This window comes from Poecile atricapillus, chromosome 14 (genome assembly GCF_030490865.1).
Source record: "Poecile atricapillus isolate bPoeAtr1 chromosome 14, bPoeAtr1.hap1, whole genome shotgun sequence".
Classification (NCBI taxonomy): Eukaryota; Metazoa; Chordata; class Aves; order Passeriformes; family Paridae; genus Poecile; species Poecile atricapillus.
The window spans coordinates 11,622,049-11,639,119 of record NC_081262.1 but is presented as its reverse complement, the minus strand read 5'-3'; the positions used below and the strand labels follow the sequence as shown (position 1 = coordinate 11,639,119).

The 17,071-nt window shown below is 43.6% G+C and overlaps 1 protein-coding gene across 1 annotated transcript in view; it reads left to right on the top strand.

Annotated features, from left to right (window-relative positions):
• Positions 1-3,679, top strand: part of C14H7orf50 (chromosome 14 C7orf50 homolog) — a 122,305-nt gene extending 118,626 nt beyond the window's left edge. The window contains exon 5 of the mRNA XM_058850165.1: positions 1,552-3,679. Within this exon, the coding sequence (XP_058706148.1) occupies positions 1,552-1,734 (183 nt within the window). The 3' untranslated portion in view covers positions 1,735-3,679. The remainder of the gene's footprint in view (positions 1-1,551) is intronic.
• The last annotated feature ends 13,392 nt before the right edge of the window (positions 3,680-17,071 follow it).

Sequence of the window (17,071 nt, the reverse complement as noted above, 5' to 3'; positions counted from 1 at the left end):
AAAAGCTCAGTATACTGAGTATCTACATTAAAGGAACACTGTCACCCTGGAATTGTTTGTGTATAAATGGGTTCATCTGTTATTAGTACCAGCTTACTGTGGTGAAAACTTTTAAAAATACAGATATTTTTCACGGTGTTTGATTTTTATAGTATAGCAACGCTTCATATATCATGCATTTCAGTGTTAGTCATTGTAAAATTAATATTTCTTTTGTAGCTACATTGTTTCTTTAATGCTAGAGTGTTTGTGTGAAGAATTAGGAGGTTTTCCATAGTGTACAAGTTATGAGGCTGAACACAGACTTAAGTTTTGATTTATTGCTTTGTAATACCCCTGACTGATGAAGGCAGTGTTGGAATATTCTTTCTTCCTCTTCTTTTAGAATGATAGAAGTTTTAGTGATCAAAGTTCTGCTGCCAAATGTCCATGGAGAAATAAGTTGTAAATTAAGTGTCTGTTGAAGCTCTGTCTTCTCTGAAATGTTGAGACTTCGCAGAATTGAAACCGCCCTCGAATAATTAGTCTTGAATCCTTTAAATACTTACGTATGTGTTTAACTTGACTCATGTCAAGTTATATGTGTAAAGTTAAACATGGAGAAACATATTTGCAGAATGAGATCATTTTAACATCTCATGATTCACAGCAAAAAATATCCTGTTATTGCCTGAAACCTGTTCCACAGATACAAAACATGAAGATCAGCATAGATCTGTTCACCTATTCCTTTCGAAAGTACTTCAGTATGAAGTAGTGAATAAATCATTCCACAGCCCTTGTTAAGTTATTGTCAAGATTAATATAATGATCATTTAAATTGGATGTTGTACCAGATAAGCTAAAACTTAATCTCTGACTAGTTAATTAGAAAGGGAGTGAAACGTTGATAATGCAACTGTAGATGACAAAAGTGCTTTTAATGTTAGATATGTTGGTAGAGCCTATCAGTTTTAGTCAGCATGATTTAAAAATTATTTCCATATGTCTGGATTTCAGTTTGTTTTTCAAGTTAAATTCTAGTCCTTTGTATAAGCATTCTGTCAATGTGTGCAGTGGTGGGTGGTATCTCAGCAAACAATTTTTGGGTAAGGGCAATGGGAATCCCAGCAAAATTCTTCCCTCAGGCATATGCATGCAATTCTCACCAAATTTAGTCAGATTTACATATGTGTTTCCAAAAGGAGGGTTTGGCTAATGTGTTTTGTTTTTTTTCTTCCACCAACCCTCAGAGCCTTGGGCTCCCTGTCAGGCAGTTTGCATTTGCTGATCAGCGTTTCCACATCTGTTGAGCATTTCCTCTCAGATGCTTTGTCCATCCAACCAAGCACATGACAGTCCTATCACCAGGGTCCATCTCTCCTGGCAGCTTGAACCTTGGCAGGAAACATTTCCACTTGGATTTCCACTTGAAGTTGGACTTTGGCAAACACCAAAGCCCATGCCATTCTCCTAACTCTCTTTCAGATGATGCTGTGATGTGACTGTGAATACACATCGAGAGGAGAAAAAATAAAGCTGTTCTTCCTTCCTTTTGTTTTTCCTTTCAAGGTTCCAGACAAGTATTTCCCCATTTTACTGGATTATCTGCAAGGTCTTCAGGGTGGTGCACGAGACAAAACTGTGCAGAAAGCTGAAGCTTTTATGAAGGAATTTGACGGTTCTGATGGAGAAGACCCAAACCTTCTGGAGAAGTGCGAGCGCATCAGACAAGTTCTACAACTGCTGTCCTGAGTGTATTTCTGTGTCATAATTGTTGTCTGGTGGAGGGAAGGAGAGGATGTCACATACAGAGGCTGTAAAGGATTTATAAAGATAATACTAAATTTTATACTTGCAATTTTTTCCAGCTGAAAATATTTATCGTGTTCGGAGGTGATGAAATAAAAATAACATATATAGCCCATAGTCTTGCTATTAATCTTACTGCACCTCTTTAGAAAAATAAATCTCTTTCCCTCTCATTAGTTTTTCTCCATCTCCCCCTCTAATTACTGTTGAATATGAGGAACTTTGCAGCTCTTAATAAGAAGAGCAAAGGAACCAACAGAAAGCCTGGAGGGTCTTTTACAATGGCAGCTTTTAAAATGAGTGTACAGTACAGTGCGTGCTCAGCCAGCTGTAATCTCTCACTTTCAGCTTCAGAAGGATGTCACTTGGATTTGGGAAGGATCATTTTCAGTCTGTTGAACATGGGTTGTACAACATTTGCTTAGTACTTCACACGGTGATCTGGAGATACCATCAGCTTTGTTGGTTTTCCTTTTATATTTTAAAGTTTTCAAATGCATTAGGGCAATTGTTTAGATACTCAGATAATGCACAGATGGGAACAGATCAAATCCTTGACTATATGTGGTGAAATCATCAAATTGTAGCAAAACTTAGCCTACAATCAGAAGTGCTGTGCTGTATCCAGCCTGCCAATACTGCATTTTCCTCCTGCAACTGGCATCCAAAAGAGTTAATTCACGTTCATTCCTTTTGGCATGGGGCATTTGTCTCTTATGAACGTGCTGAAAATGAGGCTTTCAAATATAAACCAAGGACATTAATTACTCAAACTTGGATGATTGGCTTATTTAATAACACTGGTATTCAGACACGGTTCTTGACCTGATTTTTTAACGTTTCTGCAAACATTGTTCATACTTTATTAATATCAACTATATGAAATGTGTGGTGTTTTAGAAGAGTGTCTGTCTTTGGGAATTACGATTTTAATTTGGGTGGGTGAAGGAGGGGAGGATCTATGGATATGCAGCCTGATCTTGCAATAAGAAGCGTTTGAGTGGATTTGACAGCCTTCATAGTCATGGCTTAGTACAAATCTTTAAAAGTATGAAATGTATTACTAATAGCAAATAACTTATGCTTTCTGACTTGCTGAGGAGGAGATTTTCAGCCAAAAAAGACTAGAAACCAGCATGCCCTCCTCTAAGAGAATAACTGGGATGGAGTTTGGCACAAGAATGGGCAGAATTGAGCAGCAGTGTCCAGGTTCTCCACTGAGGTGCTGACAGTGCCTTGGGACACAGCTGCATGAGGGCTGCAGAGCAGCCAGAGCCTTTCTGAGCTGTATAGCACTGATCTTCCAGTCAGAATCCTGCTGAAAGGGATCTGTAATAAAAGGAAGTGATCCTGACATTTAGTGAACTCATAAAGATCATTGGGTCATATATCTTACATGTGAGAATATGCAGCTGGGAAAACCTGCTGTCACTCCAAGCAGAAGCTGATACTTGTTTCTTTCCATGAGGGAAAACAGGAATTTCTCAGCGATGAAGTTTTCAAAGTATCTTTTTGTGAGTTTATCATTGAATGTTAGATGTCAGAGAAGAATTTTTGTTCTCCCTCAAGAAATTTGAACATCGCCACTTTTGATTTCTCTGTCACACAAAAATGTGGGTCCTCATTGAGCATTTAACATACCTTCTATCTTAAAAGCACAAGCACATTGCAACTGCACTTTGGAAAAGAATTGTAAAAAATATGATAAAGGTAAGATCTGGGCAAAAATATGGGAACCTTTTATAATTTTTGACATATTTAGCAAGATTTGCCTTTCTTTGACCTTAGTTCTGACCATATATAAATGCTGACAAATCTGTAAGAAGAGAAGCTTTGTAGATCAAGAGTGTCATGTTTCATTTTACATCAATTAATATTAAAAGCACACGAGGCCTGTCAATCTGGAGGCCATGTGAACAGTAGTATTAGAGCCTCTCACAGTAATAGACTCCTGGGAGTCGGTCCTGCTCTGCTCTTCTTCCTCAGCTGCAGTTCCAGCTTTCCCTTCAGTCCCACTGATTGCTGGGTGAAGGTGAAGGTCATGGTCCTGGGGCTCTGCTCCTTGCAGTTATGGAAATTCAGAAGTTGCAGTTGAAGATAATGGTTGCTGTGGTTGTGTTTGGCAGAGAAAGCAAAGCGTGGTGCTTCCTGCCACGTGCCTTTTGGTGTAGGTACTGTCCAACAGAGTGGTCTTGAAATTGAGTAAAAGATTGTAAGACTGCTGCTTGGTGGTGCTGTGTCTTGCACATCAGAGCTCATATGAAATAGTCTAAGAGTTGTCTAATACTTGATGTTGTAGTACAAATAGAAATTTCTTTTTTTTACTTCACACCTTTTCTTCAAGAATCTTCAGTTGGTTGGCAAAGAAGTCATGTTCACAACAGCCAGGAAATGCAAGAACACACATTTTTGGGAGGTCTGTATTGCTAGACCTGTTTAAAAGGCAAGATTGTGAGGACCCAGAGAGCTTATCCAACCAACTCTGCAGATGCTGTAGTGCCTCTGGCAAGGAGATCTTGCCTTGTCCATGTGCTATCCACCACACCAGCCTCTGCTTCCTGCTCAGCCTGGCATCTTCATCCCTAAATTTACATTATGTGGTGAGTAAGTCTAGAAAAGTCTCCTCCATCACACATTCTAAATTATTTATCTTAAATTATTAATGTGCAATCAGTTACTGAATTCCTGTAGCTGGTTGGAGCTGTGTGGGAAGATGTAGTCCAGCACTTCATTCACTTTTTGTCATTTGGTCATGTACAGTTTTCAAATCTCAACGTTGCTTGTATCTTAGGCAATCATATAGGCACAGATAGGAGAAAATTATGTCTTTGCCTGTTTGAATCAGCCTGCTGTGTTAATAAAAATTGCATCCCAGGCTAGAAGTAGCAGTGTGTACAGAATGACAAATTACATCTTCATCTGCCTACGCTAATCGCCTTCTAGTTGAGTTAATCTGCGCTGTGTAGCTCTGGCTAGCAGAATGCGTGTCCTAAGAGAATGCTGAAGTCAGGACTTCCAGGCAAAATAAAGGAACACTAATTACTAAGAATTGCTTAAAGCTGGAACTTTGCCTCTAATGGAAGTACTAATTACTCAGAATTTGACAGTGGAAGAAGTTCCCTTTAATTTGGCTGATCCTTGCTATGGGTTGTGTATCTATTTGGTTCTCTGCTGTCTGCCCACAATTTTCATTTGTTATCACCATTGCAAAATTACTGCATAGATGAGTTCTGTTTGTATTTGGAAGGGCATCTTGGAGTTGTTGAATGTGTAGTTTATTTCCTTATTTCCTCTCACTGGAAAATTGCTCTGCTTGTTTCCTCTTCATTTTAAAGCAAGGTGACTATTGACTCATCTCCTTTTATTTCAAATAGCTTAGAAATGCACATCTTTGGTTTGATCTTGGGGGTTTTGTTTTGTGGGTTTTTCTATATTTTGCCATTGAGTAAGGCAAAGTAAAAACCATTAAAATCTACTCCCACTTCTGAAAATCAGTGTCAGAAACAGCAATCATAAAAGAGATTTAAGTTGCAAAGTCAAGCACTCAGAAAATTAGAAAACATAAGAATGGAAATTATCTGTGTAATTTAAATTTTACCCTTCATGCATATGTGGTAGGATGGAACTTCTTAATTATGTCATCAGGGCTGTGTTTTCCTTTGTGTGCAACTGGTATGTTATTTATTCAGTGTTTTCCTGGCGGTTCTGCTGCTCTTCTCATTTTCAAAAGACAGGTCTACAAAGCAGTCCCAAAGCTGGGCTTTGATCAGGCACAGAAATAAGTAGGAACTTTCCTATTCCTTTGGTGTAGGAACTAGTCATAGATGTTTCATCACAAATGTTCCCTTTAAAACATGTTTTAATGTTCTGATTCATTTACAGTCAAAATAGTGAATTGATGTTACTTAATTTAAATCCAGTTTTGTTGACATAAAACTTTCCAGTGGCTTATTCTGGTTTAGCCTTTGGTTTCCTTTTATGTCTTCCTTTCTGTACCGCTGAATGAGCTTGTTATTTCTGTCCTTGCAAATAGGAATATTAGTTGTTTACAGTGATTCCAGTCATACAAGGACACAATTAAATGTCCTTGCCTGTGCAGGACAAGCTCATTTTTGCAGTGATTTATAATTATGTTCTATTTTAAATTCTTCATAAGAACCTACATAGTCAACAACTTAATGTGGTTTTAAATAATTATTATTTTAAAATACATGGATTTTTTTCCCCTGCAAGGAGCAAGGAATAGCAAACTAAATAAAACTAATTAGTAAATGGAGGGGGAAGGGCAAAGCAAAACAGTGGTTTATCTTTCTTTGTCAAAACAAAGCTGAATAAGAAGCTTGTGCTACTAAGAAACATTAACTGGTGTTGCAGACATAGAGGGAGGGCCCTCTGGGTACAAACAGAAGAACAATCATACAGTTACTCTTATTATTGATTTTTTTTTTTTCCCCTTACATGCAGAAAATTTTTGGCATTCCCCAACAAAACCCACAAAAACACCTACGTCAAAAAGTTAAATAGGTTTCAAAATCAAACCCTTAAAGGTCAAGAAATGCCACATGTATATAAATGGCCAAAAGAATTAAAATTCTACCTCTCTGTGCCTCCAGCCTGGAGACTGAATGAAGGGGGATTGTGTTAGAGGCAAACAAGCAAAACCCTCTAAATTATGTGAGCACATAGTTAAAATTGCCAGTTGCCCTTCTATTCATAGGAAGGTGGAGTTACATTCCCTATTAGCTTTAGTTATTCAGATTTTTATTGAATATTTTCTGCTAATTGAAATATCACATCTGTGACAACTTACATCTATTCTTCTCAAGGTCCCATGTGTATTTTATAAAATTGTAAGCCATGGGGCAGACACAGGATCTGTCACTCTTACTTGCTTACAAATAGCCAGACCAGCCATGGCACTGTGAAAATCATCATTTGCCGTTGAGCTCCTTTGGACCCAAAGGATGTTTGGCACTGGGTTTTCCTGTATTGGTCTGGAGGTACAACAAGCTTTGGCAGCATCCTTTGTAGCAGCCAGACTTGCTTAAGCTCCATGAAATTGCCCAAATCTGGCCCAGTGGTGCTGCTGATGGAATTTGCCAGGCGAGCAGGGAGCCCGTGGAGCGCGGGGAGGCTGCGGGGTCCCAGCTGCTGCTCGGGATGCTCAGCCCATGGCTTGGTGCCCTCTTTGCTGCTTGTTCTCACTCTTGAGCTGCTGGGAGTTGCTGCCATTTTATTTGTTTGCTTTCCGTGGGCTTAATCGGACTAAACAAATTGTTTTAAAGCTATCCTGAGAAATTGAAAACTTCAGCTACAGAGGTGGTGTTTCTCTGGTAGCATAGATACATGTAAACAGACTTTATGGATTTCACTCAGACAGGACCCTTTATTAGAAGCAGAAGCTCTTGCAGGATCCTGGAAAGGACTGATCAGCATCCTGATTTACCTTGTTAAACAGGACTGGTATTTCCGTGAGCTGTCACAAATAAATGCTCACAGATAGGCACAAGGACAGGCAGCCAGGAAACCATGTATGGGCATCAGCTGTGCCAGAGGGCAGGGATGACAGCGAGGAATGTAACCTCCTGAAGTTCCCTGGTTAAGGCAGAACGCCACCTGGCACAAATCCTGGCTGCCATAAGGTTAAAAATAACAAATAGCATCCCTATTACATAAGGAAATCTTTTGTCCTTGTTTAATGGGGCACTGTGATATGCCGGAAAGAATAAATATGGAGCTTCTCTGAAGTCTTGTGGTTAGAGCTTAGGGCCAAGCCAGCTGAAAATACCAGGGCTGATTGCAAGCAGGGCCCTGTGTACAAGCTGCTGGCATTAAACAGGCAAAATCTCAGTGAAATTCCAGTGTCTAAGCATGCTCAGCAGCAGGCTCAGCCCAGTTCACTGCACTGGTGACATCTCAGTGCCAGGAAGGACTTTGGGTCCTGTTTTGTGATGATGGTGTTACTGCAACATAAATACAGAGGATTTGTGTGTTCAGAGCAGCCTCAGCTGCAGTCCATGAGCCACCCTCTGGGCTTCTTGCAGTAAATGGGTAATGGAGCAGCTGTGGAAGTTACTGTGGATGATCTTCAAACTCACCCCAGCAGTGTGACATTCTCACCCACCTCACCTGCCTGCAGGTCACTGCCAGCCCCATGAGGGATGTGCCTGCTTTGGTTTCAGTTAAAGAACTAACCTGAAGTGGTGGTAATGCTCAAGTTTTCCTTTGCATCCATGAGTTGCTGTATGTGATGAAGCTGCAGCCTGTCCCCAAGCCACATTCTCCTGTTTCAGCTTGCAGAACTGTCAAAGGCAGCGCTGATTTCCAGTCTGACTGCTCAGCTCTGCTGTACCATCCTCTCTGTGGCTGTGATCCCTCTCAGGTCAGTACAGCTGTTACTTGTAACCCTTACCAAAATTTTTTTGCAGTTTTCAGTGCCTGCTGTAAGCAGGAGCATTTGTCAGCAGATGGTCCTCACACTTCCCTTTTAGGTGCCCAGCTGTACCCACACCACCTCCATGCACCCAACTGTGCTTCCACTTTCTATCTTTGTGTGAAAAGGTGTTTCCAGGTGCTTGGCATTTCAGCTAGGATAGCAGGAAGCATTGAGGATGGAATGTTCTTGATGTTGTAGTTATAAGAATAGAACTATCCTTAAAATTTCTCCCATATTCCTTCAAGATGGGTCTGGATTTCCATGCACACCCAGCTGTTCCCTGGGGACGTGTCCCACCAAACAAATGCAGACCTTGCACCTGGACATGCTTTTGTTTGGAAGAGATGAGGCCAGTCTGAACCTCATCCCAGACCGTGTGTCTTGTAAAAATTGAGTGAGGTGGCATAAATTATTTAAGCACTTGTAAAAATGCCTGAGATGACTGAAAAGGAACCTTCAAACAGAAGGTCTGATAGGCCTGGGAGGCTCTGCCTCTTGTTTGGGGAGTGACACATGTGCTGGTGCTTTCTGTGGCTCCTGGCTGCAGGTTCCAGGCAGGATCATGGAGGGTCACTCTCTAGGCTGTCCCTTCGTGGAAACAAACATTCACTGGCCAAATTACAGGGCTGCTCATGAGCCCCTCAGCAGTGGGAAGGGTGAAAATGGTGAAGGAACAGTGGCAGGGAGATGCTGCTCTTAGAAGTTATTAATTCCTTGTAGAGGGCACAAACCTCAACCAGAACCCAGACCACAGTCAGATTTTTTATAATCGAAGAAAACACTTAATATAATTTGAATTTCAAGTGCTTTTAGCATGGTGTTTAATCTCAGAGATGGATGTTCTGCAGTGGGCAGATGGTTGCATTATGAATATTGCCACCAGCATCTTTCTTGCCTTCCTGTGCAAGCTCCTGAGCAGATTACAACATAATTTAACTGATAGATGGAAAAGTTCAGCTGGCTGAATTAGCAAAGAAGACGAGGAGGAAGACAGCTCATCAAAGTTAGGAAATGTGTAAGTTAAAAATAGGACAGGTACTGCTGTCTGGATTCCAGGTCTGATAAAACTCATTCAAAAATTACCACCTGTGCAGCAATATGGCATGAAACAGCTCTCTGCACTTCATTGTGTTACTCTTCTTTTGAGCAGCCAGTTCTGCCAACTACAGAGCACAGAATGTGGAAGGAAAACTACAGTGAACTTGACAATTATTTCCAGAGATTGGTTCAGTCCTAGAAAATATTCACTGGCTTGCTAAAAAAAAGCAGGGGTTCCCCCCGTTGTTTTCTAAATCCTTTTTTTATTATTGCAGCTGTCTTTGGACAAAGGGAGGGGAAAAAAGTGACCGCAGAGAGCTCAGGAGTACATCTTTGACATTGTTTAATGAGAAAACAGTGAGTCTTGTTGAATCACCCTGCTAACACAGAGCAGACAGAGCGCCTCAGTTCATTTTTCTTTGGCTTTTGTTTTGAGGGGTCCCAGCAGAAGCTGAAAGGTGGCAGGTGAGCCTGGGTTTGTGCTGTTCCCCACACAGGTGCTGCAGGTGGTGACTGCTCCAAGAGAATGAGGGGAATGTGAGCAATGCTGTCCTTCTGCAAACAGCACATTTTCACCTTTCTACTGTGTTTGTGACAGTGTTCCCCCTCCTTGCTAATGGACCGGGATTGCAGCTGGCAGAAGGGATCAGTCAGCCTTTATTTGCATCATTGCTGGGGGTCCTGTCTCCCTCATATAGTTGCTTTAATGGCCAAGTTAAACTTTTGACCTGCTTTACAGCAGAAGGCACTGGTGGTTTGAATTGTCCAGAGGAACCACCCAGAGGGTGCTGGGTGGGCTCTGTCCCTGCTCCTGGAGAAGAGCACCTGAGTGCAGGTAATGAGGAGCAGAAACTTTATGTTTTAGACGTTTAGAAATAGGAAACCAATTTCTCTGTAACGTGGAACTGTGTGTGACTGAAACTGGCAACAACAGCACACGTGCCACAGAAGTTGCTGACACTTGTATTTTTTTTTTGAGGACTGAAAGGTATTTCCAGTTCAGCCAGTTACAGGAATGTAATTATCGATCCCATAAAACTTTTTGCCACTGAGATTTGAAAATGATAAAATACCACACACTGCTACCACAGCCCCATGGATTAAAATGTGCTGTAGCATTTCAGAGAGATTTTTTAATATGTGGAAATGATAAAATAATTGTCTCAGAGGAAAGCAGACAGATGTCTCAGCTGGTTTATCTAGAAAATCCTGCCATTTATCTCAGGCATGACCTTTACCTAGGTCATCCTGCCTTTCTTGCAACTCAGCTGGATCATTCTGATGGGCACCAGCTTGACTTAGCCTTGAAATGGGTTCAAAATCTGGCCCAAGCTGTTTTGTGGATAGAAGAAAGTAAAACGCTTGTAGTCCCTTTCTGATTGTCAGGATGCTAAGGCTGTAATTCAAGTCATTAGGCTTAGTATATAAAACCCTTCGTAATCCAAGTCTTAAGAACCCGAAAGGTCGCTTGTGGTCCAATAATCCTGAATAGTAAATGTGATGAGCTGGCGGTGACTGTCCTGATCCTAAAGCATCTCTCAAAATAAACGCTGGTCTCTGCCCCAAAAGCATATGCACGTTATTTCGAGATGAGCCAAGAGGCTGTGCAAGGAATAAGCAGCTTGCCCGCTGAACAGCTTTGTGCAGCACTGATTTGTTTGAAATTATTTCATTAACTGGGCTGAAGACAAGAGGATGCTGGAGGTTTTAAAGACACACCCAGCTCTGGCTGTAGTGGTCTGCTGGAGAGAGCTTTGCTCATCACCAAGATCCCCCAAATCCTCCCCAAATCTGCCAGCACAGCTGCTCACGTGAATGAAATGGGCAGAGGTTGCTCGTGACAGGAATGGCTCATCCCTGGGCTGAGAATGGTGTCAGAGGTCGCTCATGTTCACACAAGTGATGAGTGAGAAACATCTGGCCAGAGGTGCAGCAGCTGGCATTAAGCAGGCAGGCGGCTGAGAAGATCTGGCAGATCCTGGGTAGCCACATCCCAGCTCTGACTGCTTTGCAGGGATCCAAAAGGCAGTGGCTTTGTGAGCAGCACAGAGAGGGGGTTTGGTGCCTGGCAGTGCAGGATGGCAGCGTGCAAGGAGCACCAGGGTAGTTCTGTGGGAGGAAAGGACAAGTGGATAGATGTGGAGGATGCAGGCATGGACTGATGGGATAATTTACAGGGTCAATTAAGCATGAGCATTTAACGAGCTCAGTCCTTTTCTCACCTCCTTGATACCTCCTCGGGAAGGTGCCAGAGAGGTAAAGAAATGGAGGACTGGGAACACTGAACCACTATGGGACCACTTGTAGGGTCCCCTCTTGGTGCCTGACCCTCTTTTTTCATCCCTGTTTTTGTGCTGAGGGCAGTTAGAGGTCAGCTGGGAGTAAGGCTGCATGACTTTGTTTTTCCTCTTAAATGTCTCCTTGCCTTTCAATTTGTTCAGTATTTGAACTGATTTTCATCTTTATATTGTATTTATTTAGTGGTGCTCTGGATATGGTGATTTTTGTGCCCTGAAGGGCCTACTTTCCCATTCCATTTTAATATATAACTTCTATTAACATCAAGGCTTGCTGCATGCATAAAGGGGCACTGAACAGGTAAACTGTACTTAAATACCTGTGACCTCTTGGCTCTTCTGTATGGAATGATTATTAATGCTTTGTCCTTGCTGTGTTTCATCAGAAGATGCTGCCACACAAGGCAGAGTCGGGGAGGTCTGATCATCCCTTTATTACAGATGGGCAAAACAGAGGAAAAGAGATTAAAAGATTTGCCAGGAACACAGAGCAATCAGTGGCTGTGCTGAAAATAGAAACCAGGCTCCTGGTTTCCATTCCCCAAATCTGGCCTCTAGACAACACTATATTAAAAATGTAAATGAAAACATAGACAATCTTTCCTTTTTCAAACCTTCCCTGTGAACATTTTGTGTCCTTTTGACTGTTTCACAGAACAACCTGGTAGCATTTGGATCAAAGAACCAGGAACCGTCTGGGCTGAGCTCACTGGATACTGCAAAGGGAACTGGACTGGGCCACCAAAAACCTCAGAGTGACCAAAGAGCTCATGGCAGAAGGTGGGAGGAGACTTGTGTCTATTTTGAGACAGAAAAGTATTCAGTAGCTGTAGGCTGCTGTTCAAAATACTTTGATTACTGTATTTAAGGAAGCCAAAAGTGATACTGTTGTGACAGCCAGTCCCTCAGCCTTTGTATTCTAGAAAATATTCTCTCTTGTAATGCACCACAAATCCAAAGCTGGCAGCAGAAGGACATGCAGGCATTTTAACTGTTTGCTATTAAGTCTGCAGATGATGGGTAAATCAAACAGAATTGAGGTTTGAAATGCACAACCAGAAGGGAAAAGTGAATTTGGTCTCACTGAGGAGTGGCACAGCTGCAGAGCCTCCTGCTCTTCACGCCAGAGATGCTGGCAGTGCCATTACTGGGCTCATTCCTTTGGGCTTGGCCCAGCTTTATTTCTGTTCCCATATTGTTCCTCCATGCTGTAAACAGGCTTGATGATCAAAAAAAAAATAAAAATAGCATATGGATGCAACCCAACCAAACAGCCAGAGTAAACTTCATGGGAGAAACTGGATTTAGAAATGCACCCCTGAGTCATGCCAGAGTCCACGTTAGAGGCTTTTTTAAGAAGCAATTAGGAAGCAGTCTCCTTTTAAAGACACTTCCCAGAGCTTATTACAGGGACAGAACATGCAAATTAGGGCTAAATTCTGCCTGTGTCCCTGATGAGCATGTCTTTGTGTGAGCAGGGCTCGAGATGTGGGCACACTTGTTCAGATCCCTGTGGAGCCAGTGACAGCAGCGTGTGGCTCACTGCTGTGCCCAGAGGAACTGTAAATCCAGAGGGAACATGGACACATCATCACTGGGACACCTGAAAGGGAAAGTGAGTGTTGTTGGAGCTTGCTGGGGACTGACCCCACTGCAGCATGTCCCAAATTCCTGCTGTTGTTACTGGCAAGCTTAAAATAAATAATGGGAGAACTCAGCATCAAAGTTGATGCATTTTCCCTACAGCATCTCATCCCAGAGCTCAGAACCCCCTGAATCCCTTTCCACTCTGGAGAAGCCCAAAATAAGTGAGATGAGATAAAACACAAGATAAATAAGATGGCAAGCTGAGGACATCCCCTCTCTCTGAGTTAGAAGATGTCTTGATCTGAGGATTTGTGGGAACAAGTGGTTGCTCATTTGCCCAGAGACTGGGGACATGGTGGGGAGGTGGGATTGTCTCCTCGAGGCTCACAGGCCTGGGGTAATGGCTTAGCTCACCTGTACAGGTGGGCTCAACCCTGAGTATTTTAGTGTCTGGGAAAAGCTGCTTTAGAAAAGAACTTTTGTGTCTTCATGCTCATTGTTGAAATCATAGCAAGAAAAAAGCAGTTTTCATTAGCAAAACTGTTGCTTTTTGCCATTTCTGCTGGCTTAGGAGAGTAAAGTCTCACTGCTGAAGACTGAATGTGTTGCAATTTTCAATGTTCAGCCCAGCAGCTTCTGAAATACATCCACATTTTGTGAGGTTAATAACACTGCAGTCACCGATGCTGAATTTTTACTGGTTCAAGCCATAAGTCTCTGACCTAGACTTTTACTAGCTAATGGTTTATGGAGCAAACCTCTAAGGATTTTGTATCTGGTTCCTGAAGAATCACTCAAGAGGGAAATGCAGCTGCCTGGTGCTGTGCTCCTGCTTTGAAATAGGCAAGTGCCTCATTCACTCACTGTGCTGTTAACCTGGGCAGATAACACTGATACATTTTAACTTAAAATTAGCAATTGGATTAAATATTAACCTTTAACCTCCAAAGGAGCGCCCCTTTGGCTGGTGATGCTAGTGATGGTGCATGATCCATTAGCATTTCTGAACCTCACAACTCGGAAAGCCCTGAAGTGCTTCCAGGGCAATCAGGGTTTGTTAAAGCAGCTCTTAGGTGGAGATGAGCTCATTTCTCAGTATTGCCACTGCTGAGACCACAGGTATAAAACCACAGGCTGGATTTTGCAACTGCAAGTCATGTTTCAAGTGTTTAATGGGTGATAAAATACCTGAATTTTGATAGATTTTGTTACTTTATTATTTGCTGGGGACGTGTTTACTGACTTGCCCTTTTTGGTGCACCTGTTAGTGGTGAATGGTTCTAATCATGTTTCTATCACTGTCTCATATGACCTTTGAACCAATCTTTTCTCTTTTCCATCTGGATTTTTCTTCTCTAAGCCAGGGATAATGGCACTTCTGGAGTGCACTTCACATTCAGGTGAAGGGTGCAGTGCTGCTGCTGAAATGTGTCTGCAGTGAGAAAGAGGATGGAGCTTTTTAAAGACAATCTACACAGGGCTGTAGAAGCTGGTATCACACTTAACACCATTTAAACACTTTAACCTTCCTCTGACAAATGCCAGACCTGCAGTTCTGAACAGAAAACCCAAAACCTCTCAAACCCAGTAAGAGCTGGTTCTGCTGAGCTCTGTTCCGAGACCCGAGTTCACGATAGGCAGCTCCAGCCTGGAAGGCAAAGCTTGCACATGGATTAATGGCTTAAAGGAGCCTGCTGGGTTCAGGGTCAGCAGCATTTTGGCTGTGGAGGGCTCAGAGGAGTTTGAGGGTGGGTTTGGGGGGTGGATTTGGGCCAGAGCTTGGTCAGGGTTGTCTGTGCTCAGCTGCACCAGGCGGTCCCGGCTGTCTGCATGTGTTAATTAGCTGAGGAGAAGGGTCTGGGGCAGCTTGTGCTGCTTCAAAGGGCTCTTCAGGGGAACATCTAAAACACAGCTTGCAAGAAAAATAAATGAAGGAGGGCTCAGTTTTTTCCTGTGGCCGCCTGCAAGCTGTGGCCATGAGCAGAGAGTGCTGCCGAGGCCACCCACGCCGGAGGCTGCAGCTCCTTCCCAGCTGAGCTGTCCAGCAGCCCCCAGGACCCACCAGAGTCCCAGGGCACAGCCCCCAGCACCCCTGTGCTTGCTCAGAGGCCTGTGGGCAGGGAAAGCCCACTTGTGGAGAGAGGAATGGCATATTCCAGGATGCAGCCTGACAAACCCCAGCTCTTGGCCAGGCTGGCTGGTTTGGAGCGCAGCACACGGCGCTGGGCAGGAGGGAGGCTTTGCCTGCTCCTGATTTCGGGCTTCCTTTGCAAGAGCTGCCAGTCCTGGGCTCTGTCCATGCCCCCAGCCCCACCTGCTCTTGGCTGGCTCCAAGGGAGCCAGTTTCTGCTCTCTGATCCTCCTTGTCCAAGAGTGTCTGATTTGGACGGGCTCAACCTCCAAATAATTCTGCACAGCCAAGGAATAACTTTCTTTCCCAGCTGCAGCCCTGGGGGTGGTTCAGTCCCAGAGCTCTCTCTCTCTTTTCTTCTGGGCTTCCCTTTCTGTGATTTCTCTTGTGACTTGTGACATGACCCTGTCCTGACAGGGAAGTTTTGATTTTTTTTGAGAGATCATTTACTCCTAGATAAACATTAATTTTCGTTTTAATTTTTAACCTGTGTCTCTGAGGTGACGCTTTTGTAGGCCATCTAAGAAGCTGTTATCTTTGCCCAGCTTTGCCTCTTTCATTTGCTTCACCCAGCAGGTAATGAGTAACCTGTCCTCCTGCTGGGCAGGCTGAGGGCTGGCAGAGGTGGTCTCGTTGCTTCCTTCTCCATTTTCTTTGGGAATCATGAACACATTCTTAGTGTCAGAGTGACATCTCTCTGCCCCTTGCTTTTGGAAGTGACGTTGTGTGACAATGCCATTGCTGCAGTGTGTCCTGCTTTACCTCTCCTCTGCATGGGCCTCCCTGAAGTGCTGATGGGGAAGGGAAGGAGCTGAAGCAGCCCCAGAGTGGGGCTCCAGGCACAAGGGCTCATTCACAGCAGCCCAACACACGCCCTGGGGCCGACTGGGGGCACTGCCCTGTCTCCTCAAAGCCACACAGGCGAGTCCTTGTCCAGGCAGGGATGTGGATGTGCATACCCAGACTGCAGGTCTCCTGCTCTCACCACAGATGCTGTTGTTTGTGACACACGTGGGTTTGGGGTGTTCCTGGGTGGTGCAGAGCACTGGAGCAAGCTGAGGTCACGTCCTGTCCAGTCCCTCCTGAGATGGGGAGAGAGAACAGGTTTTAGTGGGGGTGCTATGTCCAGTGCAGGTGTGACCCTTCCTGCCCTTGGAACAATCCCAAAGTATCCTCAAGGCTGACACCATCTCTGAGCACAGTGTGGAGCAGTGCAACATCCTTGGGATCTGAAAGGACTCCAACAAAACAGATGTCAAATGCTTTTTTCCTGCTTAGGGGACGTTGTGAGATCAGGGGAATCTTACCAAAGTGCTGTGTCTTTCCACTGTCAGATGCTGCCACTCTTCACCCACCCAGCAGGACTTGTCACTCCCCCTGGTGACCTCCATGCTCTGATTTTCTCTCCTTCTCTAGGCTGCAGAGAGGCACAGCCCTGTGTTTGCTGCTCATTTGGGGTTTCCAGAGGTGGTGCTGGCTGGCAGTAGGGGCAGACAGAGCAGCTGTGTCCATATTCTGTCACATCCAGCACAGACATGGCACAGGGTGAGCAGATAAGGATGTGTTGGCTGTGCTGCCCCTCAAATGTGTTGTTACAACTGCAAGGTCTGTGAGAGTCTTGAGCTGAATCTTGAGCTCTTTCCTTATTGTCAGGGCTACCCTTGTAGGGCTTGGGGGACTCCTTTTTCTCAAGGAAAGTATGTCTGGGTGTCTTGTTTCTCTTACCAGTTTTTTTGCTTTTAGTGGCTCTTGGGTCACATTTCAAGGTTGTTTTTTTTTTTGCAGTGTAGA